At 43.6% G+C, this 25229-nt stretch overlaps 1 protein-coding gene across 5 annotated transcripts; it reads left to right on the forward strand.

Annotated features, from left to right (window-relative positions):
- Positions 1–10357: 10357 nt before the first annotated feature.
- METTL21A (methyltransferase like 21A) lies at positions 10358–23800 on the forward strand. 5 transcript variants are annotated; one of them, XM_039495727.1, is made up of 5 exons: positions 10424–10799; positions 12461–12637; positions 14134–14245; positions 18208–18642; positions 23782–23800. In XM_039495727.1, exons 2-4 carry the CDS (start codon positions 12479–12481, stop codon positions 18603–18605), a joined length of 669 nt encoding a protein of 222 aa, XP_039351661.1. In that variant the 5' UTR covers positions 10424–10799; positions 12461–12478; the 3' UTR covers positions 18606–18642; positions 23782–23800. The 5 variants fall into 5 exon arrangements, with proteins under 5 accessions (XP_039351659.1, XP_039351661.1, XP_039351660.1 ...); XM_039495726.1 differs by lacking the exon at positions 23782–23800 and adding an exon at positions 20196–23013; XM_039495725.1 differs by lacking the exons at positions 10424–10799; positions 23782–23800 and adding an exon at positions 10358–10395 and having other exon boundaries at positions 18208–20189.
- Positions 23801–25229: the final 1429 nt, after the last annotated feature.

Here is a 25229-nt window from a genome sequence, read left to right on the forward strand (position 1 = left end):
GAGGGTGAGTGAAACACACATGCCTAGATTTTCAGTAACCACATACATTTGCACTTCTCTATCATCTCCATGCTACTTTTGGCTACTGGTAAATATAGCCTAGCTAAGGCTACCATCCTGTGCTTGATAGCACAAAGACAGACTGCTACCCCTCTGTCTTAGATTAAATGAGTACCTTTGTTGTCTCATCAGCAATCTAAAGTGCTATTATGGGCAATTTAAAGGTTGCTGTATTGATAACCACAGTATGTCAAAACACAACTCTATACAGAGGTTCGGTTTGACTTTCTCTCTTCTGACCCTACCTTCAGTTTGTCCTAAGTACACTAATTTTGCGGGTAGCTAAGCAGAACAATGAAGTGCAGCTAGTAGACTCACCCGACTCTTTGAAATGCTTGCGAGGGAAACATGATCTCTAGTCAACTCAGGTAAGCATAAAGCCTAGCTGGCTGTATTGTGTGTAAACTGAGGCAGGGAACCGGTAGAACCACTTCTATGACTTACCATCCTCTAGCAGAAAAAAAGAGTTGATGCTACAAGTCATGTTTAAAAGTTTCCTTTGCACTGAGGAAGAGGCAAATCTTTTACAGCACTTTGGCATGGGCAGTGGAAGGTCGTTGTGAAAGTTCTTCTGGAGGGAATAACGTTGCAGGAGTAACCCTTTTATTAAGCCTGATTAACCAGTTCTGTTAGAGTCCTCACTGCATCATTGGCTCACCTCTAGTACCACCCACATTTGGGGAGGGGCTATAAATGAGCCTCAGAACAGCTTTGAGTCACTTGAAGATGTTATTATGTAGACTTGATTACAGCCGATCAGTGGTGTGTAGGGTTTAAAATGCTTAGAGAAGAGAAAAGACATATAATCAATGCAGCAGGCATGGTATTTGATATTTGTGTTTGTAACCTAGGATTCTGGTTGTTTTAATTGGAAAATTTTGCACAGGTGCAGGTTGCTTCTGGGGATGGTATTTTTTAAGGACGCTGCTTGTTTCTGTTGTAATTTCTTCTCCAATTACATAAGATAGCATCTGTAAATAAAACTGCAAAGCTGGGTGCCTAAAGTTTTTAAGCTTCTAAATCTGTATTTAGGTTCCTAAATAGAAGTGGAATGTGGTTCAACTTTTAGAAATGCTGAATACCCACAAATCCCATTAAAGTCAATGGGTGTTGCCGGTAGAGTCATAGAATCATAGAACTGGAAGGGACCTCGAGAGGTCATCTAGTCCAGTCCCTTGCACTCATGGCAGGACTAAGTATTATCTAGTCCATTCCTGACAGATGTTTGTCTAACCTGCTCTTAAAAATCTCCAGTGATGGAGATTCTACCACCTCCCTAGGCAATTTATTCCAGTGCTTAACCACCCTGACAGGAAGTTTTTTCTAATGTCCAACCTTAAAACTCCCTTGCTGCAATTTAAGCCCATTGCTCTTTGTCCTATCCTCAGAGGTTAAGAAGAATAATTTTTCTTCCTCCTCCTTGTAACAACCTTTTACATACTTGAAAACTGTTACCATGTCCCCTCTCAGTCTTCTCTTCTCCAGACTAAACAAACCCAATTTTTTTCAATCTTCCCTCACTGGTCATGTTTTCTAGACCTTTAATCATTTTTGTCGCTCTTCTCTGGACTCTCTCCAATCTGTTTTATAAGCACTTCAGCACTTTCTAAAAAGAAGCCAAACTTTTATTTAGGAGTCTAGTTTGAAGCACACAGGTTTGAAAGTGTTGTTATTTACCTTATAGTATCATGTAGATGCCAATTAACTTCAAGGCTCCGCTGTGCTAAGCACTGTATAGACACATAGGCGTGTATCCTCAAAGGTATTTAGGTGCCTTGCCCCCAGATTTGAGTGCACTTTTGAAACTCTGGGCCATACTGAGAGACCATGAAGTGCTTATAAGACCAAAGAAAAGTTGGCAGAAAGGAAATATTATCCCTATATTAGGTAAGATGCTGAGGCAGGGAGGGATCAAAGCCCAGATCCTCAAAGGAATTTGGGTTGCTCACTTCCATTCAAATTAATGTTTGCAGTGTATTTGTAGCCATTGTAGGATATTAGAGAGACAAGGTGGGTGAAGTAATATCTTTTATTGGACCAACTTCTGTTGGTGAGAGAGGACAAGCTTTTGAGTTTACACAGAGCTGCCTGGGGCAGTAGAGTGCATTACACCACCTCAAACCCGCTACGTTAGTTTTCCTAGCACTTTTTGGAATGACCACAGGGCTGAACCTTGATACCAGCAGTACTTTTTGGGGGGAGCATGGGGTATTTGATTCAGATCCTGGCGCTGTGAGAAGAAGTTAACATTTGGGTACCAACTGGTGCCGATCATGTTTAGCCTCACATCTTGAGATTCGCACGTCTTTTATTACAAGGGGTGGCAGCTGCTGGTGGTGGCTGCTGTTGAGGGGACAATGGGGAGAGTAGCACTGTAAACGTGTTCATAGGTTGTGATCTAAGTGACAGCACATGCATAAGTATTGCAGCACATCAGGTTTGCATGGAACGCCTGCTGTATCATGCTCATATCCAGTACGTGTTCACTTGTTTTGTTTCTTGTTATCATTACTTAATTAAGCCTTCAGATTAAGTTATCTTTTAAAATTGCAACACCTTTGAATCATTGAATATATCATGCCATTAAAAGCGAAGAGTTTCTTCTGTAACAAGGCATTTGCATCAAGGTGGAGATTATGTGTGACTAATTATGCAAGTGAGGCTTCAGGCACTTATATAATATTACTGAAGGAAACTATTCTGCAGAGAAATCCGAAATCACTTACATTTCAGTCCATGCACAGCTCTCTGTTATTCAATTGTGCATGTGTGTATTGTTGTAGCTGATAGTGTGAAGGAACACACAGATAGGATTCCTTTCCGATGTCCAATGCTTTGCGGGAGTCAGACTAAACAGGCAGGACAAACTGCCACTTCTTTGTTCAGTTTCTGCAAAACTTAAGCTTCCATTTGAAACAAAGATTCTGGCCTCCCTGGTTTAAAATATAGCATTAGATCAAATTGAGGTTATCTTCTTGCATCTGCAGACTGACAGATACAATGAGCCAAATTCATCCTGGGTGTTACTCATTTGCTTCAACAGAGATTAATTTAGCTCTGAAATGTAAACTGCCCATCCATCTTATTTGTGTGATAAAGTTGAAACCTAATGATGAATGTGTAAATGTCAAAACTGTTAATTATTTCACTGCTGAACATTTGAGCAGAACCAACCCGTTGTCTGTGACTGTGGGTGGCGCTTAAGGAGAATAAGTCACTGTCTTTCCTTGTCTGTTTTCTTTGCTAACTAATCATAGTTGTTTGATGAAATTTTCATAGCAAAGTATCTATGTATAAAATGTTTGTTTCAAAGATACTTTTCAATAATTCAGCAGAATGGAGCACAGAAGGGACTGACGTTCTTGTACAGAAGAAAGAAATAAGCAGCATAAATAACTGGATGTCTTTACCCAAATGGTTGTGGCTAATCTTTTGTTGAACAGAAATGTTTGGAATAAGCTACAACTCTTAGGGACTTGTGGACAACATGGATTTTCACGAGCAAAGTGAAAAAAAATCCAACTGTTTCTATTTATATCACATTTTCCCTTAGTAACTAGAGATTTCTTGTTTAGTGCAGTATTTTCTCCACATCACAAATCACTGCAAACTACCATGTGCAGTCACACAATATATGTAGTAGGTAGGATTTCACATTATGATCAAAGTAATTTCAACAGAAGCCAAGGACTTTAGTTATTAAGCAGGAAAGAGAAGATGTCAGTAACGTATTTACAACTATTCCTTAAAAAATAAACCTTATTATGTTTTATCCCATCTACCTGACTCTTTGATCTTCTGAATATTATTTGCACAAAAACACTTAAAAGAAATCATTAGATATCACTGAAGAAGCTTACATACTTCTGAGCTGGCAGGATTCACTGATAGTGAGATACAGAACCTGATGATCCCAGCAAGTGGCCAACTGAGGGAGAGATTCCCCCCCCCCTTAAATCACATGACAGTGTATCTGAAGCAGTGTTTCTTGATTTAAACCTATTTCAGCTCATCCTGCAGCAGACAAGTATCTAGCTTACAAGTTTATTTAAAAAACAACAAACAAACAAAGAGGAAAAGCTATCCCACTAATTTGCAAATAGCACAATGCTGGCACACAATAGATCCAGGTTTCAGGATTGTGATTCCTCAAATCAGCAGAGTTCGGAACTTGCATTCCCCCCCCCCCCAAAAAAAAAATTGTGCCCGTATAATGTAGGGCATGAATTTAAACCAATATAGTTAAACTGCTGCAAAAGGCTGCATGGATGCTCTTACTTTGGCATAAGGGGGTTTAAGTCGATCAGGAACAAGGTTAAACATAAATAAGCCACTCTTACGCAGAAATAAGACTGGCAGCAGAGCCTTTGTGCTCTGGTTAAATTACATCAGCTTAAAAGCAGACTCAAGTAATACTGATGCAACTTTCTTATTTAGCTAAACCCTTAACAGAAGACAGATTAAGTAATTCAGCTCTCGGCAAGGGTTTCCCACCAGTTATTTTATTGTTCCTCGCTGTGGTGGAAGCCATGTATCTCTTCTCTGCTCCTGTAATACCCAAGATAAGATATCATGAGAGCAGGCAAGTTTGGACAGAAAAAAAATCAGTGAATAGCAGATTTAGAATGATTAAAGGGAAATAGTTGCAGCAAGGGCCAGATCTATAATCCATCTCAGCAGGGCCGGCTCCAGGCACCAGCTGAGCAAGCTGGTGCTTGGGGCGGCAGATTCCAAGGGGCGGCTTCCTGCCCAATCCTTTTTTTTTTTTTTTTGGCACTTCGCTGCTTCCGCCATCCCTGCAGGTTTTTTCTTTTTGGTTTGCTGCTCCTGCTGCCGTGTAGGGGGTGGCGACGTGGAGGAGGGGAGCTGCTAGGAGCAGTGCCAGGGCTGCAGCAAGCCCGGCACGGCAGCCCGCATCCTTCCCTGCCTGCCCACCGGAGCGGCGCGGAGCCCTCCCAGCAGGCGGCACGGCGGGAAGGGCCGCATGGCGAGCGCCCCGCTTAAGGAAGCCCTGGAGCCCCCTTCTCTCTCCCCCCCTCCCCGCTAGCTGGGGTGTGCTCTCCGCTGCCCGGGGTCTGCAGGGCTGGGAGTTCCCCTGCACCCGCCGCCCCGCAGGTATTTTTTTTTGTTTGTTTGTTTTTTTGGTTTTTCTTCCCTTCGCTGCTCCGGCCGGCTGGCCGGCTGGTTTGTTTCACGCCCCACCCCATTCGTTGCTCCGAGTGGCTGACAGGTTCCTCCCACACTTCGTTGCTCCGGCCGGCAGGTTTGTTTCAGGCCCTCCCCTCCCTCGTCGCTCCGACTGGCCGGCAGGTTTCCCACCCCCAACCCCCTTTGCTGTTTCGGCTGGCTGGCAGGTTTGTTCCCCCCCTTTGCTGCTCCGGCCGAGCGGCAGGTTTGTTCCCCCCCTTTGCTGCTCCGGCCCCCCGCGCAGGTTTTTTGTTTGTTTGTTTGTTTGGGGGGGGCGGGGTTGTTGTTTTTTTGCGCTTGGGGCGGCAAAAAAGCCAGAGCCGGCCCTGCATCTCAGTCAATGGAAAAATTGTCATTCACTTTAGTGGGCTTTGGATCAGGAACCTAATCTGCACTGGCTTTCTAAGCAGCATGGATGGGCTCCATGAAGGGACTTAGCTGTTGCAGCACTGAGCATCGTAGCAACTACTTTTAGGTACCTAGAAAAATCACAGGAACAACCCTGCAATCCGCAAAGCTCAGTCAGGCACCTAGGCTCCCTACACGATGAATGGGGAGAGAGAGGCGCCTACGAATGCAAGCCACAAAAGCCAGCACGCTAAGTGAGGAACTGCCTAAGGTAGCCAATAAGAGATGCTGACAACAGGGGTGTGTGCTAAGCCCCTCCCTTCTCGCAGAGATACACGCCTAAATCCAGGCTGCAGGGAGGTGCCTCATTCAGCTAGTGATCCATGAATGGGAACCAACTGTCTGGATGCAGGCACCTTAGGCCCTGTAGCCACCTGAGGGAATTAATTCACTGCCTGAGGAGGAGGTGGTGACCTATAGCTTTTAGTCTAGTGGTTAAAGCGCTCACCTGGGATGTGGAAGACCTACATTCAATTTCTCTGGGTCAGCCAGAAGGGGAAGAAAGGATTTGAACCGGGGTCACCCACATCTCAGGAGAATGCTCTAATCACTGAGCTATAGGATATTTTTAATATGGGACTTCTTCAGGCTCCCCTGGGAGAATGATTCTGTAGAGCAGGGCACCAGATCCCCTGCTCCAATCACTCTCATTATTTATTTCAGCTTCAAATCCATCTTCTCCACCTGCAAAGGGGCACGGGGGGATTGAACCCAGATCTCCCACATCCTAGATGAGTGCTCTGACCACTGGGCTAAAAGTTACCACAACCATCTCCTCCTCTGGATTTTGAATAAGACATGTAGACATGATGCAAGGCCACCTGTGAGATCAGGCCCCACATGCTACTTAGGCAGATGAACACCTATTTTCCACCAGATTATTGGGATCCCACCCAGTAGGCATGATCAGAGGCCCTCTACAAGACTGGGCCCTGCACGCAACTTAAGCAGACAAATACTTATCTTCCCCCAGTTCATGAATCACTCTGGGCCATAGGAGATAGGTGCCTGGGCACCTAGAGGGTGACAGCAACGCACCTGCTCCACTGTCTAAAACTCAGACACCTAGGGAACTTTCAGTGGAAATTTAGGTGCCAAATGAGTTTAAGCAGGGTTAGATGGCAGCCATGCGGGAGTTTCACAGATCGAAATAGTGCCATGCATGGGGGTTTAGGTACCTAAGCTACTTTCTGGATTGCACCCTGTGAGACTAATGTACTTCCTTCAGTTCAAGGGAAGTCAGTACAAACGAAGACATTACCTGGGAAGAAGGCAGAAATCAAATAAGTAATTTTTTCTATGACATAGAGCTGGTCTGGTAGGGTATCCACTGCAGGTATTTAAGGATCCCTGACTTACTCATAAGCGCTGTCTTTTTATCATGTCATTCCCCAAATGATCTCCTTTCGGAACAATGCTGTAATACTTGATAGACAGCATTTTTTTTTCAGGATTGGTGGTGGTGTCAAATAATTTACCTGACAGTAGGTCTTCTGAGTTACCTTATAATAAGGAGATTACTCAAGAAAAGAAACAAGCACCCTGCCTGCCACATGCTTTCTGGAGTCATGATAAGCAAAGGTTAAGTGATTCCAAACTAAATCAAGCTGAGATTTTCTTCCAGGTGCAATTGCTCTCATCACTAGGTGAGAGCTTTTTCTTATACTGCCCACACATGTAATATCCAGAAATGCAGCCAGATAACAGCATTAGCAACTCGAGTTCCCACTTGCTGTATTTGCACTTAAGGCACTAAACCTCAATATGCTGGATCACAACACCTGCCCTGGCATGCTTCTAATCATGGGATTTATATAGCATGAGTCACATATAAACTGGTTTGGGGCAAGTGAAATTCCAGTTTCCATTTCCCTATGGCAACAGTTTTTTCTCCCAAAAAGTTTGGTTCATACCATCCTTATGCAGGCTATTTATTGTCTCTGAAGAGCTTGCACTGATTTTTGACCAACTGTGTTGAAATGAGAGGTTTCAGATGTTACCACATTAATTTAATCTAGCTTTGGACAGGTTCTCTCCTGCAGCCAACCTGTGCTCAGTGCAGAAGAGCAATGGGACATCTGGGAGCTGGTTATGTTCCCTGATCCTGAGGGCTGGGTCAGCACTGGCCCCGATCCTGATGAGATTTAGAGCAGCTGAGGAGGATCTGCAGATTCTAAGCCAGTGGCGGATTGATGTAGTGGAGCCCTGCCATAGTCCCTTGCACCCTGACTGGGGAGATCCAGGGTGGGGGGGTGCATGTGGCATAGGAGCTGGCAACAGCAACTTTATGCCAGGTGGGAGTGTGACGGGTTCGGTCACAGAGACTCCCTTGAGGCTGTCACCTGACGTGCTTGAATTACCTCTGAGCCCATTTTCTCTGCCAGCTTGGGACTCCAGAACCCTGCCTTGTTGGGCCAGACACGCTAGTCTGCTGCAACACAGACCCAGGTCTGGTCCACGCCCCCAGAGCTGCAGACTTTAACCAAAAACTGCTCAGCAAGTCACCAGCACCCTGACACCCAGCTCCCAATGGGATCCAAACCACAAATAAATCTGTTTTACTCTGTATAAAGCTTATACTGGGTAAACTCATAAATTGTCCACCCTTTATAATACTGATAGAGAGAGATGCACAGCTGTTTGCTCCCCCAGGTATTAATCACTTGCTCTGGGTTAATTAATAAAAGTGATTTATTAAGTATAAAAAGTAGAATTCAAGTGGTTTCAAGTAATAACAGACAGAACAAAGTAAATGACCAAGCAAAATAAAACAAAACACGTGAGTCTAAGCCTAATATAGTAAAGAAACTGAATACAGGTAAATCTCACACTCAGAGATGTTCCAATAAGCTTCTTTCACAGACTAGACTCCTTCCTAGTCTGGGTCTAATCCTTTCCCTTGGTACAGTTCTTGTTAATTCCAGCTCAGGTGGTAACTAGGGGATTTCCTATGACTGCAGCCCACTTTGTTCTGTGCCAACCCTTTTTATAGCTTTGGCACAAGGCGGGAATCTTTTGTCTCTCTGGGTCCCCACCCCTCCTTCTAAATGGAAAAGCACCAGGTTTAAGATGGATTCCAGTACCAGGTGTCATGGTCACATGTCCTGTGAGACCCCAAGCCTCCATTCTTACTGGCCTGACTCACGCGAACACAGGAAGGCTTACAAGTAAACAGAACCATTTACAACCAATTGTTCTAGCTAATGGATTCTAAGATTCTAAGCCACCATTCATGGCCCACACTTTGCATAATTACAATAGGACTTTAGAGTAATACTTCATATTTCTAGCTTCAGATACAAGAATGATACCTCCAAACAAATAGGATGATCACACTCAATAGATTATAAGCTTTGTAATGATACCTTACAAGAGACCTTTGGCATAAAGCATATTCCAGTTACATTATATTTACACTCATAAGCATATTTCCATAAACATATGGAGTGCAACGTCACAGGGAGTTTCCCTACACCAAGCCAATTCCCTGCTGCCCTTTCACAGCTAGATTCTGTCTCGTTTGCACTGCCCGAGGGATCTCATTTAAGAATCTGATCCTGTATCTTTTCAGGAGATAGATAGACCTATTCTGTGCCGTAAGGGCCAGACCCACAGCTCAATGAAATCGATGTGAAGACACCCAACGGCTTCAGAGGGACTTGGATCAGGCTTCACATAACCAGATATTGAAGATGGAAAAAGAGAGACGCAGTATGTCAGGTCCCATTGCTTTCCTAGGCCAAACAAGTAGCGTTTGAACAGAAACAGAGTAAGATGAACAGACACTCCCTACACAAACAACTCTGCAGGGACGTTTACACCAAACAGCCACTATGCGGCGCATCTTCCAGTCCTGAGATATGCTTTGACCAAGATACGCAAAAAGTTCAGTGCTGCAGTAATAGTCAACTATGTTCACCCAAGAACCATTTAGAGACGAGTAATGAAAACTTCCAGGTGCTTAGGTCATGTTCATAGCAGTGTAAATGGAGATCGAAAGATAAAGCAAGCCTGCTTTTCCAATAATCCAATGACTTCCTACAAATCAAACACAACTGAAACCAGGGAGAGGCAGAACTTCCAAATATCTCTCAGGAATTTTGATTTTTTTTTTGGCATACATTTGCTTGGCATTTAGATATCAAGGTGATAGATGCCTATCTAGTATTTTAGAGAGATTCCAGAGACAAAGAACCTTTATTTTAAAAACTGGTGAAGGTTGCTAAGTAACAACCTGCACTTGCACATCCTCTACAAAACTGAGGCTATTTAAAGCAAGCAAGGGATAATTAAGGAAATCATAAATCTTACACTGCCCACATGATATATAAATCATATTACTAGGGCTGGCTGAAAATTTTCTGTCAAAAACAGATTTTGACAGAAAACTGGATTTCTGACTAAACAAAATGTTTCAGAGAAAATATCTGTGCACCTGGGAAAATTTTGATTTTTTTTGTAATAAAAAAAACCAACCCCCCCGAATATCAGATTATTTATTTATTTGTTTTTTGGCCCCAAACTGAAATATTCCGGACAACCCCCCTAATAGTTTAATTCTAAAATGCGGTCATCGTGGTTCATGTTCCCGTCCTCCTCAATGGGCCCCCGGCCGGCCTACATCTCCCAGGATACAGCATGGCCAGGCAGCCGGCCTGACACATGGCCTCACCCTAGGGAAGACTCTGGTGCAGCAGGGAGTTGTAGTCCGGCTGGGGAGTGCAACGCCCCTAGGATACGGTGCGGGCATTTCAGACTCAAACGCGTTCCGGCTTTGACATTTTTCTGTCACAGAGCTCGTTTTGCCGCGGCGCGGGCACCTCCCGCGCTCTGCCCGAAGGAGAGGCTGTCCAGCCCCGCTGGTAGCGAGGAAGGCGTGTCCATTACACCTGCGCGCCCCGGCGCGGCGTGGCTTTAGCGGCCCCGCTGTAGCGACAGCGGTTCACGCACGGCGGGGGGGGGTCTGGCCCCACGCGGGAGCAGAGACTCCCGGGCCACCCCCCGACTCATTGCAGCATTTTTAACCCTTGCGGGCCCAGCCCAGCTCCGCTGCACCGCGGGCGGGGCGGGGAGCGACACCGCCCCTGTGCTGTAAGGGGCGGGTGTTGCCGGGACTCGGCGCGGCCTGGAGCCAGGAGGTGGCGGTGAGTGCCCGGCCCCGGGGTGCAGGGCGGCCCCTCCCGGGACAGCCCGGGGGCTCGTTGCATGGGCTCCAGGCCCGCGGGAAAGGGGCGCTGCCTCCACCGCCCCGTGCAGGCCGTTCGCCGCCGGAGCGGCTCCATGCGCTGCGGAGCCGCCCCTGAGCAGCGCGCATGGCCGGCCGAGCCCTGCCCGAGCCCCCCAGCAGCTCCGCCGCCAGGCCCTGTCCCCATCGCGGGGCGGGGGGGGGTGGGGCAGGGCCTTAGCAGCGGCTAGACACAGATTTCCTGTGCACGACAAAGCTCCACGGATTCAGCTCACCTTGCCCCCTCCCCCCCTCCCCCCACGCTGTTTTCTTTACTGATGCCTGGTTTGGCCGAGACCTGGGCCTCCTTACGGGAGTGAGTGACTGGCATTACTCCCAATGTCCCGGCTAAATTCCGCTGGCGATAATTTACCTTCTCCTCGACTTCCTGCTGCAGCTCCCATTAGCTACAGCAACATTCTTCATGCCCTGTCTGAACCCACTGTGGTATTGAACTGTCCTTGTTCCACTCACAAGGGTGGGTGATGTGATTCCCAGGAGCGTACGGGATTGAGCACCGTCAGAATGCATGGCAGGTTAGGGCAGGAAATGTAGACCGCCGTCTCCCGAGGGTTCAATCAATCAGTGGTACCAGTGCTCTTTACAGGGCATGGTGTGTGCACCAGTGAGTTCTTTGATGGCTGCTGAGTCCAGTGGGCTAGTGACAGCACCGTCCACCGGTAGGGCACACCCACACACGAGCAATGCTCTGAATCCAAGCAACTGATTCTTTCGTCCTCTGACGCCGGTCATCACAAAGCTTGATCCAGTCCACCTCGCAATGCTTCGCTCCATCTACAAGCTGACTCCGTCATCCAGAGCGGCACTCTGCATTCCTTTCCCAATCATCCACAACATACTAAGTCCTCTTTGCAAGCATCCCAAAATCTGCGCAGTGCACTGCCTCTCTTTCTAGACCCTTCGCGAGCTTCGGAGTACAGCACACTCTGCGGGATCCTGTAGTGCAGCACTCACTTAACATGTCCAAGCCACCTAAGTCTTTTCTTACTAATGAACGTTCCCGTGAATGACATACCAGCATGATTTAACACTTCCACATTTGTCACACTGTCTTGCCATCTTATTCAAAGAATTTTACACATGCATCTGATATGAACCGGGAGTATCAGCATTCCTCTGCCCAACTCGTCTGAGGGGCCTATCTGGTAAGTGTGCTCAGAGAGCACTTACTGCATGAGCCCCTACGCACGAGTTGACACAAAACAGTGAGGGAGAGGAGTGCCGCCTTCCAACACTTATAGCCCAGAGGTTAGGGTACTCAGCTGGGATGTAGGAGACCCCCAGTTCAAATCTTCCCTCCAGCTGAGTGAGAGAAGGAAGTTGACCACCTTTTGGGTGAATGCCGTGACCACCTAGCTAAGGGATAGTCTCACGTGGGACTCCTTCAATCTCTTGTTGAAGCTGTTCCACAGTAGCTAAGCAATGAGCGAATCATTAGGATCCAAAACGGTATTTGGAATCTCCCTCGTTATTTAAAACAAGCCAAATTAGTTTGCGAGGACAAAACATGTTCTTTTCTCCCTGAGGTTTCACATAGACTTGTTCTCCCTTGCTCCATAGGTCAGAGAGATTTGATAGATGGATAATAAAATGGCGTTGGTTCCCTATGACTACAGTGCGGTCTGGGGATTGCAGAAGTTCCATAAATCTTCATCTGTGTATCATTTTGCCAACCACACCATCCAAATCAAACAAAACTGGAGGCAACTGGGTGTAGCAGCAGTCGTATGGGATGCGGTATGTATGATTAAAATAAAAATATTTCCATTTGTGCAGAACATGTGTTTGTTTCAAGTCCAACCCCTAATAATACTGAGCTTTTATGTAGTGCCTTTCATCAGTACACCTCAAAACTCTTTACAAAGGAGGCCAATACAATTATTCCCATTTTATAGACAGGTGAAATGACATGCCCAGCAGCCTAGGAGAGCTGGCTGCAAATTTTCTGCATGAGAAGTTTTTTTCCCCAATTGAAAAGTGCTTTTTTTTTTGTTTTTTTTTTAAAGAAAATCTTTTCATGGTACATTGTCAGCATGATCAAAACTTTCCATTTTGCACAGTTTTCTGCAACATTTAAAAATTGATACTTTGATCTAAATGTTCAATATTTTTAGATTTTTGTTGTTAGATTGCTAGTGTACTGGAAACTGTGTTTTCAGTAAGAAAATCCATTTTTTTGGTAGATGAAAAATGTTGACAATTATTGCAATAGAAAGTTTAACATTTTGAAAAAAAAAACATGAAAGACTTTGTGGGAAATGAGGCCACTTTCAAGACTTATCACAAAGTTGTTTTCCCATTTTTTTTGACCAAGTCTTAATAATAATAAAATAATACTTAGTATTTGCATAGCTCTTTTAATCTTCAAAGCACTGGACAGCCACTAATTCCCACACCACCTTGATGAGATAGTTAAGTAGCGTCATGTAGTAGCTAGAAAACCTGAAGCACAGGAGTCGTCAGTGGTCGAGCTTGTATTGGAATTTAGCTGCACCTAGGTCCTAGTCCTGTGCTTTGACCACTAAATCATGTCCCTCTCTCTGATCATAAATAACGAGTTTTGCAGTTTAACTGCTCATATTAATTGGAGCATATATGCTAGCCCAGCTTCATTCCATTCCTAAGGATAAGTCTGATATTGATGAGACAGAATTTTCTATAGCAGATGCTCTTGCGAAGTCATGATTTGGGTGTGGGAACTTGCTTACCAGTAGTTCACATTGGATTTAACTTGTACTTAAATATAAGTGCTCTTAATCCATTACGCTCAACTGCTTGACCATCACACACATTATGAAGAGCATGTCAAGCATGTACCAAGATTAAACCAAAAGGTTTTGGAAAGTTGTAAGAAATACGATAAAGGGCAATGGTGCAGCTCAACGGTTCTGCAATTTTGCATTCATTTTTTGCATCAAACAGAAATCCTGCTTTTCCTTTCTTAGTGCAACTATGTCTTTTTCTGCTTCCGTCTGTTGTGTTTTGGATGTAATGAAGAAACAGTCCCATGTCATTATTTTAACCTACTTTGCAGGATTGATAGTTTGGATATTCCGCTCTGCCTCCTGTCAGCCTTTGTATAACATGGATGGCAAAGTATACCTTTAGACTTGAGGTGCTTGATTGTCCATACCTTTCTTGCAACCTTCTCTACTGGTTTCAATCAGAAATACTGTGGTCTGGCATCACTAAAATTATCCCCAAGTCTTAATTAGTCCTGTCTCTTGTTTCAGGCTGTAGTCCTGTGTACTTATCTGGAGATGGGAAGTATTGATCTGCAAGGGAGCTCAGTGATTGAACTAGGAGCAGGAACTGGATTGCTGGGAATAGTGGCCACGTTATTGGGTAAGTTTTTCTTTAAGAAATTGGTGCAGCCATAAAATTCACACACTAGGTGACAGGGCTGCGGTAACAGCCAAGCTATGTGAGGGTTACTGTGATGTTTCCTCTGGGGCTTATCTTCCTTGTCAGGCTTTAGAGCTTCCTGCATTATTTATTGTGATGATGGTGCTACACCAGGCTTCTTCAGAGTAGAACCCCCTTAAGGCTGCCTGCTGTTTCCATGGCAGTGAGCTCAATGGCATCCCCTTCTTTTCTGAAGCTATTCTCCCCCAGGGAATAAATGCTGTGCTTATGTCCTTCAGCTTTATTAATACTTCACATTTTGTGTAGTGAGCTCCATCAACAGATAGCAAAGCACTTTACAAAGATGCATAAACATTATTAACCCTATTTTGCAAGCAGGGAAACTGAGTCACAGAGCAATTAAGCAACTTGCCCAAGTTCTGTCAATCACTCAGTGGCAGGGCCAGGAACAGAACTCAAGTCTCCTGAACTAGTCTGATGTCCCATCCATGGTGCTGCGCTGTCTCCCCTTTGCAATGGGTATGTTTAGTGAGTCATGGCATTGTTAGACCAACGGCGGGGCCAGTCATAAGTCTGGTATCTCACAGCCCTAGCTTTGCTTCCTGCTGTATTCGCTCATTGTTTCAGAGTTTCATTAGACACCCTAGCGGTAGCACAGACTAAGAGTAAAGGTAGCACTGGACTCCTTTGCCTGACCACCGACAACTTTTGACAGAGGCTCAGTTCCACTAACGTGAACTAATATTAGTTTGATTTTCCATTTGAAAAGCAGCCGGTATTTGATCATTTTAAAAGTAGCGCCTTCTTTATCTGGGAAGCTCACTCGTTCTAATTGTAATTGATTCCTGCACTGTGTGTGTTAACCATACATTCTCTCCCCACGCCCCCCAGGGGGGCATGGATCAGCATTCACGTCGCATGCCCCCCTCAGTACCCGGACCAAGCCGGGGAAGCTAATGAGCCAACCAGCGGACCAAATTCAGGGATGAATCCTGGCCACCTGAGGCACGTTGCCTATATGCTAAGAAGACTCCCTCTATCTTACTTTTTTTCCCTTACCTTCGCTGTAGCCATAGGATTTGATCCTGCAATTGGATCTGTGTAGGTGGACTTGATTGGAGTCCTAGGTGGGGATTTTCAAAAGCATTCAGTTTAGCCTAGTTCTGTACCCAATGTAGTCAATGAGAGTTTTACCATTGACTTCATTAGGCCAATGAGTTCTTTTGCTAATTTACATCAGTGTAGAAGTGGGGTGGGAGTGGTCTGACTCTGATCCCACTGAAGTCGGTGGAGATATGACAGTTTACCCCGGCGGAGGATCTGCTCCAGTGTCAACGCTTAAATTTTAAGTCATCTTTAACATGTGTTAACTAGCACGATTCTATAATCTAGTGCAGACAGCACACAAGTTTGTGTAATGCCTAAACTTGCCATGCTGATCATATCTCATTGAACTAAAATAGGACTACATTCAAGTGTAGATGTCCCTTTAGTCATAAATTCTAGCCACTGTGACAGACTTCCTTTTAAAATGGCAATGAAAGGAAGGAACTCAAATGTGAAGTTGCGGGACTACTAACTGTCATCTGTAACCTATCATTTAAATCAGCTTCTGTACCAAATGACTGGAGGATAGCTAATGTGATGCCAGTTTTTAAAAAGGGCTCCAGAGCTGAACCTGGCAACTACAGGCCAGTAAGCCTCACTTCAGTACCGGGCAAATTGGTTGAAAATATAAAGAACAAGATTGTCAGATGCATAGATGAACATATTTTGTTGGGAAATAGTCAACATGGTTTTTGTAAAGGGAAATCATGCCTCACCAGTCTACTAGCATTCTTTCAGGGGGTCAACAAGCATGTAGACAAAGGAGATCCAGTGGATATAGTGTATTTAGATTTTCAGAAAGCCTTTGACAAGGTCCCTCACCAAAGGCTCTTAAGCAAAATAAGCAGTCATGGGATAAGAGGAAAGGTTCTCTCATGGATTGGTGACTGGTTAAAAGAAAAGAAACAGAGGGTAGGAATAAATGGTCAGTTTTCAGAAAGGAGAGAGGTAAATAGTGGTGTCCCCCAGGGATCTGTACTGGGCCCAGTCCTATTCAACATATTCATAAACAATCTGGGAAAAGGGGTAAACAGGTGGCAAAATTTGCAGATGATACAAAACTTCTCAAGATAGTTAAGTCCCTGGCAGACTGCGAAGAGCTACAAAAGGATCTCAAAACTGGCAGATGAAATTTAATATTGATAAATGCAAAGTAATGCACATGGGAAAACATAATCCTAACTATAGATATACAATGATGGGGTCTAAATTAGCTGTTACCATTTAAGAAAGAGATCTGGAAGTCATTGTGTATAGTTCTCTGAAATCATCCACTCAATGTGCAGTGGCAGTCAAAAAAGCGAACAGAATGTTGGGAATCATCAAGAAAGGGCTAGATAATAAGACAGAAAATATCATATTGCCTCTATATAAATCCATGGTACGCCCACATCTTGAATACCATGTGTCGATGTGGTCGCCGCATCTCAAAAAAGAGATATTGCAATTGGAAAAGGTTCAGAAAAGGGCAACAGAAATGATGAGGGGTATGGAACAGCTGCCATGTGAGGAGAGATTAATAAGACTGGGACTTTTCAGCTTGGAAAAGAGGCTACTAAGGGGGGATATGATCGAGGTCTATAAAATCATGACTGGTGTGGAGAAAGTAAATAAGGAAGTGTTGTTTTCTCCTCCTCATAATACAAGAGCAAGGGGCCACCAAATGAAATTAATAGGCAGCAGGTTTAAAACAAACACAAGACAGAATTTTTTCATGCAACACACTGTCAACGTCTGGAACTCCTTGCCAGACGGTGTTGTGAAGGCCAGTACTATAACAGGGTTCAAAAGGGAGCTAGATAGATTCATGGAAGATAGCTATTGATGGACCTATTAGTCAGGATGGGCAGGAATGGTGTCTCTAGCCTCTGTTTGCCAGAAGTTGGGATTGGGTGACAGGGCATGGATCACTTGATGATAACCTGTCTCTTCATTCCCTTTGTGGCACCTGCCATTGGCCACTGTCAGAGGACAGGATACTGGGCTTGATGGACCTTTGGTCTGACCCAGTATGGCCATTCTTATGTTCTTATGTTTAAAAAAAAAAATCAAATATTTATTAAACTATAAGAACATCAGAATGACCATACTGGGCCAGACCAATGGTCCATCTAGCCCAGTATCCTGTCTTCCGATAGTGGCCAATGGCAGGTGCTTCTGAGGCAATGAACAGAACAGGGAGTCATCGAATGATCCACCCCTGTTGTCTACTCCCAGCTTCTGGCAAACAGATGCCAGGGACACCCAGAGCGTAGAGTTGAGTCCTTGACCATCTTGGCTAATAGTCATTGATGGACCTATCCTCCAGGAACTTATCTAATTTTCTTTTGAACCCCATTATAATTTAAAACTATGCCCCAATTCAAATGAAATATCGCAACCTTTAACTTAAACATCCACTGAGTAAAATAGCTGTGGCTAAGGCTCTTTGTTACCCAATTGCTCTGTCTGGGTCCCTAGGGGTAATCTGATGCCACACCAGGGCAAAAATCAGATGAGACTTTTTTATAATAATCTCCCACCATTTATTCTGTCATTTCCTAGTAGAAAGACAGAAAGCAATTGGCTCCGTCTTTCTAAAAAGAAATACAGTCATTCCAAAAACGATTTTGATCTGATGGAATATTTAGTCTTATGTTTAATGGTAAAAATAGTACTAAGTGTCAATTGATTTAAAATCAGGCAGTTTAGTAAATGTTTCCATTGTTATTCAGTAATTTTGTTAACTCTTAATGGGAACTAGAGGTTGCTTCCCTTAAAGCATTGTATTCCAAAAGCTGTATCAGTGGACATCAGTTACTTGTCTTGAAACTTACACTCCTTGTGCCACACAGGTGCTCATGTCACCATCACAGACAGGGAAGCCACACTGGAATTTCTCGAGTCAAACGTTCAGGCTAACTTACCTCCCGACCTCCAGCCGAGAGCTGTGGTAAAGGAACTGACATGGGGAAGAAACTTGGGGAACTTCTCGCCAGGAAAGTTTGACTTTATCCTGGGCGCAGACATCATTTATCTGGAAGACACCTTTGCAGATCTGCTTCAGACACTGGAGCACTTGTGCTCAGAACATACTGTTATTCTGTTATCGTGTCGGATTCGCTATGAACGGGATCAGAATTTCCTGGGGATGCTGAAGGGACGATTTTTGGTACGTGAGGTCCACTACGATCCTAGTAAGGATGTACGTGTATTCAAAGCACAGAAGAGCATTCACAAGGAAGACTTTTGACTGCATTTGTTTTCTCTAATATCAAACACTACTGAAGGTTTGCTACTATTATTTCTACTACATTTACTGTACTTGTACTGATTAGCTTAATTTCAAAAGGATCCATCTAGCCACTTATGCCACATCTGTTGCCATGGTATCTGAGCCCATCTGAAGTTTGTATGCTCCGCCCCTCTCGTGTATAAGACTCATTGTCAACATTCTCATTATCACTGAGTGAGTTTAGAAAAGGTCATTTTTAGAACTGGTTTAAACTTTTTCAGCCAAGAGACTCCCTGTGAAAAATAGGGTTTAATTGAAAACAGTTGTTTTGCAGGAATATATCATTTCATGTTCCATTGTTTGACCGAAAATTACAAACAATTTTCTTGTTTCAAAATGAACATTTCCTTTTAGTTCTTGTAAATTGAAAATTTTTCAAAATATCAGATTTTGGGGTTTTCCTCCTCTTTCCTCCCCATTTTTGCCACCGAATAGAATAGAATGATATTGAGGGTTTTTCCTTTCACGTCTATTTCCCTCCTCATTGTTTCTCTCTTTCCTTGCTGTAATTTTTCAAAGCTCCCTCATCTTTGAAAAATTCAAGTGGAAAAATGTAAACTAAATGGTGTAGAGACAAGTAACTGTCCCAGGACACCCCATTGTGGCCTAGGACAGCCCTCTAGGCACCCTGCCTCAGTTTCCCTCTGAGTTCTGCCAAAATAATTCAGTCATAAGCAAAGTCTTTGAAACAATATTCCTCTTCTCCTGGAGTCTGATTTGTTCCATATAATTCAACTCCCACAGAGCTTCCTTTCTACTCTTCTTCAGATTTAGGGTCTGAGTCTTCTTTGCGACTGTGGCTTTAAAGTTTGGCCTCCCCAGCCTGTAACTTACCTCACAAGTCTGGGATCTCAGAGTCCTCCATCCTGGGGCTGTGTGCTGGTTGACTTCTTTATCCAGCAACTCCTTAGTGTCCCTCAGGCCTCTCCCTTATATACTCCTAGGCTTGGCCTGACTTAGTCACATGACCAAAATCATTTTCTCACCTGGAGGCAAGTTAGGCTTGTCACAGGAGAACTGAGGCCCATCTCCCCTTAAAGGGCTAGCTGCAGCTATGCCATTGTAGTGCCGTATGTGGACGCTTCCTACATCAACAGAAAGTGGTAGCTAGGTCCTATGGAGTGGAGCGTTTGCCTCCCTCTTATCCCTGCTCTCCCCAAACTATAGGGTGCCAGCATGAGCCCTGGTCCTCCCACTCCCACCAGGTTCCTAGGGAGGGTGTGGTGTGTCCCTTCTGATGACCTAGCTGCATCTACTCCGGGAGGTAGGTTGACCTAACTGTGGTGCTCCGGGCATGAAATTTTTCACAACCCTGAGCGATGTAGCTAGATCAGTCTAATTGTTCAATGTAGACCAGGACTAAGAAAAAGGAAAAAAAGTGTCCAAAAATCTGAAGCCTCGGACACCGTTCATTTTATTGCACTCGGCAGCAAAAAAGAAAAATTGAGGGGAAAACAAACAATAGTTCGAACGTTTTCAAAAAACATTTCATGAACATTTTAAAAAAATTCTGCAAAACTGAAACAAATTTTCTTTTTTTCTCACCAGCTGTGACACTGAAGTCCTGTCAATAGCAAGATATGCCAAATAGCAGGGTGATTTTAGAGCAAGAAATTTTAAGAGTCCCACAGAGAGTGAACATTCCTTGGGGCACCCACGTGTGTTTGTACACATGCACAAAAAGAAGGGATATTGTGAGATCAAGACAAACGGATTTTTAAAGACACAGTCAGCCTTTGGGTCTCAAAGCGTGGTTACAGCATAGTGTTCCAAGCACCACCACCTCAGTTACATTATTGCCATGAAACTGCTTCTATTATTCTGACCTGATAAGTTTTCAAATAGGTTAAGGGCTCTCATAAAGAGGATGGTGATGAATTGCTCTCCTTGTCTGCTGAAGGTAGGACAAGAAGTAAAGGGCTTAATCTGCAGCAAGGGAGATTTAGGTTAGCTGGGAAGTTTTTCCTAATCTCTATCAGGGTGGTTGAGCTCTGGAATAGGCTTCCAAGGGGGGTTGTGGAATCCACATAATTGGAGGTTCTTAAGAACAGGCTGGACAAACATCTGTCATGGATAGTCTAGGTTTACTTGGTCCTGCCTCAATTCATAGAACTGACTAGATGCCTCTTGAGGTCTCTTCCAGTCCTACGTTTTTGTGATTTTATGATTCTCTACCCTAACTTGTTTATGTGGTTAAATCATCTACTTTGACTACTATCCTTGAGAATTGCTGTTTCTGGGTGGGTTTTGTTTTTTTGTAAACAGACCTCTCAGAGTCGGGTTATTGTGTTTATAATTTGTAATACAGCCGAGGGTCACCCCATCCAAAACCACCAACCAAGATCTAGTCATGGTCCATCACAGTGATGGTATAATTTACCCGGCAGGAGAGAGCCAAGATAATACAATGGGTTGTCAAAAAATAAATAAAAGGGATTTTACTTAAATTGGAACAAATGGAACTGGATTCCACCTACCCACAATAACATTAAATAGATGAAGAATATATATAATAAAAACATTTATAACAGGGTGTGTGTGTATATATATATAAATAACTTACTACTAAGTGTACTTAACTCAATATAACCCGCTAAATAAAGAAATAGATCTGTCTCTGTATACACAGGCTATTATCTTATAGGTGGTTGTTGTTATTATGTTAGTTCAAGGTTCCCCTTTCCCCAGATAACTCACTGGGTCCTATCTAATGCTCTTTGAGCCCTAAGTGGCTCTCCTGACTGCCTGAAGGGATGGACTTGACTCCAGTGGTGCTCGTTTGCAGGGGTGGACATTAGCCCAGACCCATGGGATCTGAAGGACCTTTGCTTCTCCCATTCCAGTTCTCTGGCACCACATGTATTAATGATAGGAGACAACCAGAACTGAGGATCAGGAACGGAAGCTCAGGAACTGGCCATCAAACATGGACTGACCTGACCAGCCAGCTTTAAACTAAAAGAACCTTCTTCTGTACGTCTGTCTGCCCCGCTTAACCTCAGTCACTCCACTTACTCTTGGTTTCTCTCAGTCCAGTTTCCCTCTGTCTCTCTGGCTGCCCTCTCCCCACACCCTATTTCTCTGCATTTACTCCCAGACTCACTCTCTCTCTCTGACTGCCCACTGCCTGCCTCTGTCCCTCCACTGCCTTCCTCTTCTCCTCCAACTGTCACTTCCCCGCCCTCTGAGACTAGGGGCCCCCTCGTCTCCATAGCAAACTGACAATACATTCACCCTGAACACACCCTAAATCATCTATCCCCACACAAGGTCAAGCCCGTTTACCATTTGTTTTGTTTCCAGCACATCTTACTTTTCCCTAACGGCAACTACTGTCATCCTTTGTCTTGTGGTAGTTCCTAGAAATTCCAGTCAAGAGCAGGGTCCCATTGTACTACGCACTAGGTAGACGCACAGAAAGAAGCAGTCAGAGCTCCAATGAGCTTACAATCCAGCGCTGCCGCCTTGCAAAGACTCATGCACATGTGTAATGTTAACTAATGAATGAACAAACAAGTTACCAAGTTAAAACAGAATTTGATTAGAAAAAGGAAGGGGGTGGGGGAGAAAATAAACAAAGTAAAATCAGGAAAAGATGACATAAAAATGAAGACGAGAGTAAAGGGAGGAAAAATACGGGTGAGAAAGCAAAAGTATTCAAATATCAAACGGCAAGCACCAAGGTCTCCAAATGTATTTGTAAAGCATAAAAAATACAGTTTCTTATTCGAAATACTTTTGTCTACTCTACGCTCAATTTATAAAGGCCCCAGTTCACAAAAGAATTTTAAGCATGTGCTTAAGTCCCAGTCAAGCCTGTGCTAAGCTGTTTTCCCTGGGTCCATTTCCACCAGCTGAACTGGGGCCATACTTCTTATTTCTCGGCATTGACGATTACTCAGAAGTGATCTGTTAAGAATGTTAATTTTAAGAAATGAAGGAGGACGTGACCTGAAATGCACTAGTCTGTGGATCTGTTCTTAGGAATATTTTCTTGTAATTCACAAGCCACAAGGTGTCACTAAAGCTGTAGACACATCGCTCAAAGAAAACCAGCATAATGAAAACAAATATTAATTCCGGTTAGGTGATGGGAAAACTGCATCTTCAATAAAAACGCCACACCTCTAAATCATAAGCCATAATTTAACAGCAAATAAAGCTCATTCTGTAAGTGAGCTTGTGGATCAGCTGAGCAGTGTTAAGAAAACTGTAGAACATTCACATTCTCTTCCCAGGTGCATGGCTGTACTCCAGATTCTGGCTTTCAATTAGCCTAATTTCCAGTGCTGTCTACCCTTATTCCTCTCACACCCTTGATCTGTCATCACTGTACATTTAGGGCTTGATCCTGCAAAGAGCTTTGAACTAGGGCTGTCGATTAATTGCAGTTAACTCACACGATTAACTCAAAATTAATCACAATTAAAATTAATCACAATTAATTGCACTTTTAATTGCATTATTAAACAATAGAATACCAATTGAAATGTATTAAATATTTTGGAAGTTTTTCTACATTTTCAAATATATTGATTTTATTTACAACACAGAACACAATGTGTACAGTGCTCACTTCAATTATTTTTTATTACAAATATTTGCACTGCAAAAGTGATATCACCTCATACAAGTACTGTAGTATAATCTCTTTATCCTGAAAGTGCAACTTACAAATGTAGATTTTTTTTGTTCCATAACTGCACTCAAAAATAAAACAATGTAAAACTTTAGAGCCTACAAGTCCACTCAGTCCTACTTCTTGTTCAGCCAATCACTCAGACAAATATGTTTGTTTACATTTGCAAGAGACAATGCTGTCCACTTCTTGTTTACAATGTTACCTGAAAGTGAGAACAGGCATTAACATGGCACTTTTGTAGCCAGCATTGCAAGGTATTTACGTGCCAGATATGCTAAACATTCATATGCCCCTTCATGCTTCAGCCACCATTCCAGAGGACATGCTTCCATGCTGATGGCGCTCATTTAAAAGAATGCTTTCATTAAATTTGCGACTGAACTCTTTGGGGAAGAATTGTATGTCTCCTGCTCTGTTTTACCTGCATTGTGACATATGTTTCATGTTATAGCAGTCTCCGATAATGACCCAGCTCATGTGGTTTGTTTTAAGAACACTTTCACAGCAGATTTGACAAAACGCAAAGAAGGTAGTACCAATGTGAGATACAGCACTCAACCCAAGGTTTAAGAATCTGAAGTGCCTTCCAAAATCTGATTGGGACAGGATGTGGAGCATGCTTTCAGATCTCTTAAAAGAGCAACACTCCGATGCAGAAACTACAGAACCCAAACCACCAAAAAAAGAAAATCAACCTTCTGCTGGTGGCCTCTGAGTCAGATGATGAAAATGAACATGCGTCAGTCTGCTCTGCTTTGGCTCGTTATCTAGTAGAATCCGCCATCAGCATGGATGCAAGTCCTCTGGAATGGTGGTTGAAAAAGGAAGGGACATATGCCTCTTTGGTATGTCTGGCACGTAAATATCTTGCGACACCTGCTACAACAGTGCCATGCAAACACCTGTTTGTAAACAAGAACCGGGCAGCATTATCTCCTGAAAATGTAAATGTAAACAAACTTGTAGGCTCTAACGTTTTCCATTGTTTTATTTTTGAGTGCAGTTATTTTTTGTACATAATTCTATATAAGAATGGCCATAATGGGTCAGACCAGTCTGCTGCCAATGCCAAGTGCCCCAGAGGGAGTGAACCTAACAGGCAATGATCAAGTGATCTCTCTCCTGCCATCCATCTCCATCCTCTGACAAACAGAGGCTAGGGACACCATTCCTTACCCATCCTGGCTAATAGCCATTTATGGACTTAACCACCATGAATTAATCTAGTTCTCTTATAATTGTAAGTTGTATTTTCACGATAAAGAGATTGCACTACAGTATTTGTATTAGGTGGATTGAAAAATGCTATTTTGTTTTTTACTGTGCAAATATTTGTAATAAAAAATAAATATACAGTGAGCACTGTACACTTTGTATTCTGTGTGGTAATTGAAACCACTCTATCTGAAAATGTAGAAAAACATCAAAAAATATTTAAATAAATGGTATACTATTATGCTTTAACAGTGCGATTGTGATTTTTTTTTAATTGCTTGAGAGCCCTACTTTGAACACTTTACCCTGATCCAGTAAAACATTTAATTTTGTGCTTAATATTAAGCCTATGGGTAGCCCCATTGCAGAATACTTAGTCCTGCCTTGAGTGCAGGGGACTGGACTAGATGACCTCTCGAGGTCCCTTCCGGTTCTATGGTTCTGTGCTTAGCGTCTTTCAGTGCTTAGTGCTGTGGGCATCTGCACCTGTATGTTGCCACTTGGAAACGACTGACACAATGTAGTAACCTTAATGCAGCAGAGCAGAAGAAATGCCAGTGAGGCAGTCCCACACCCTGGAATAAACAAGTAGCCTCCATACTAGATCTTGGTGCAAAGAGGAACTTTCCAACCGGAGAACAGTTTGACACAAACTTAAAACCCAGGGTTTTGTGTCACTTCTGCTAATTATTTAACAACTTGCAGCAAAGGTTTTCCCACTTCAC

The sequence above is a fragment of the Mauremys reevesii genome, linkage group 11 (genome assembly GCF_016161935.1).
Source record: "Mauremys reevesii isolate NIE-2019 linkage group 11, ASM1616193v1, whole genome shotgun sequence".
In the NCBI taxonomy this organism is placed as follows: Eukaryota; Metazoa; Chordata; order Testudines; family Geoemydidae; genus Mauremys; species Mauremys reevesii.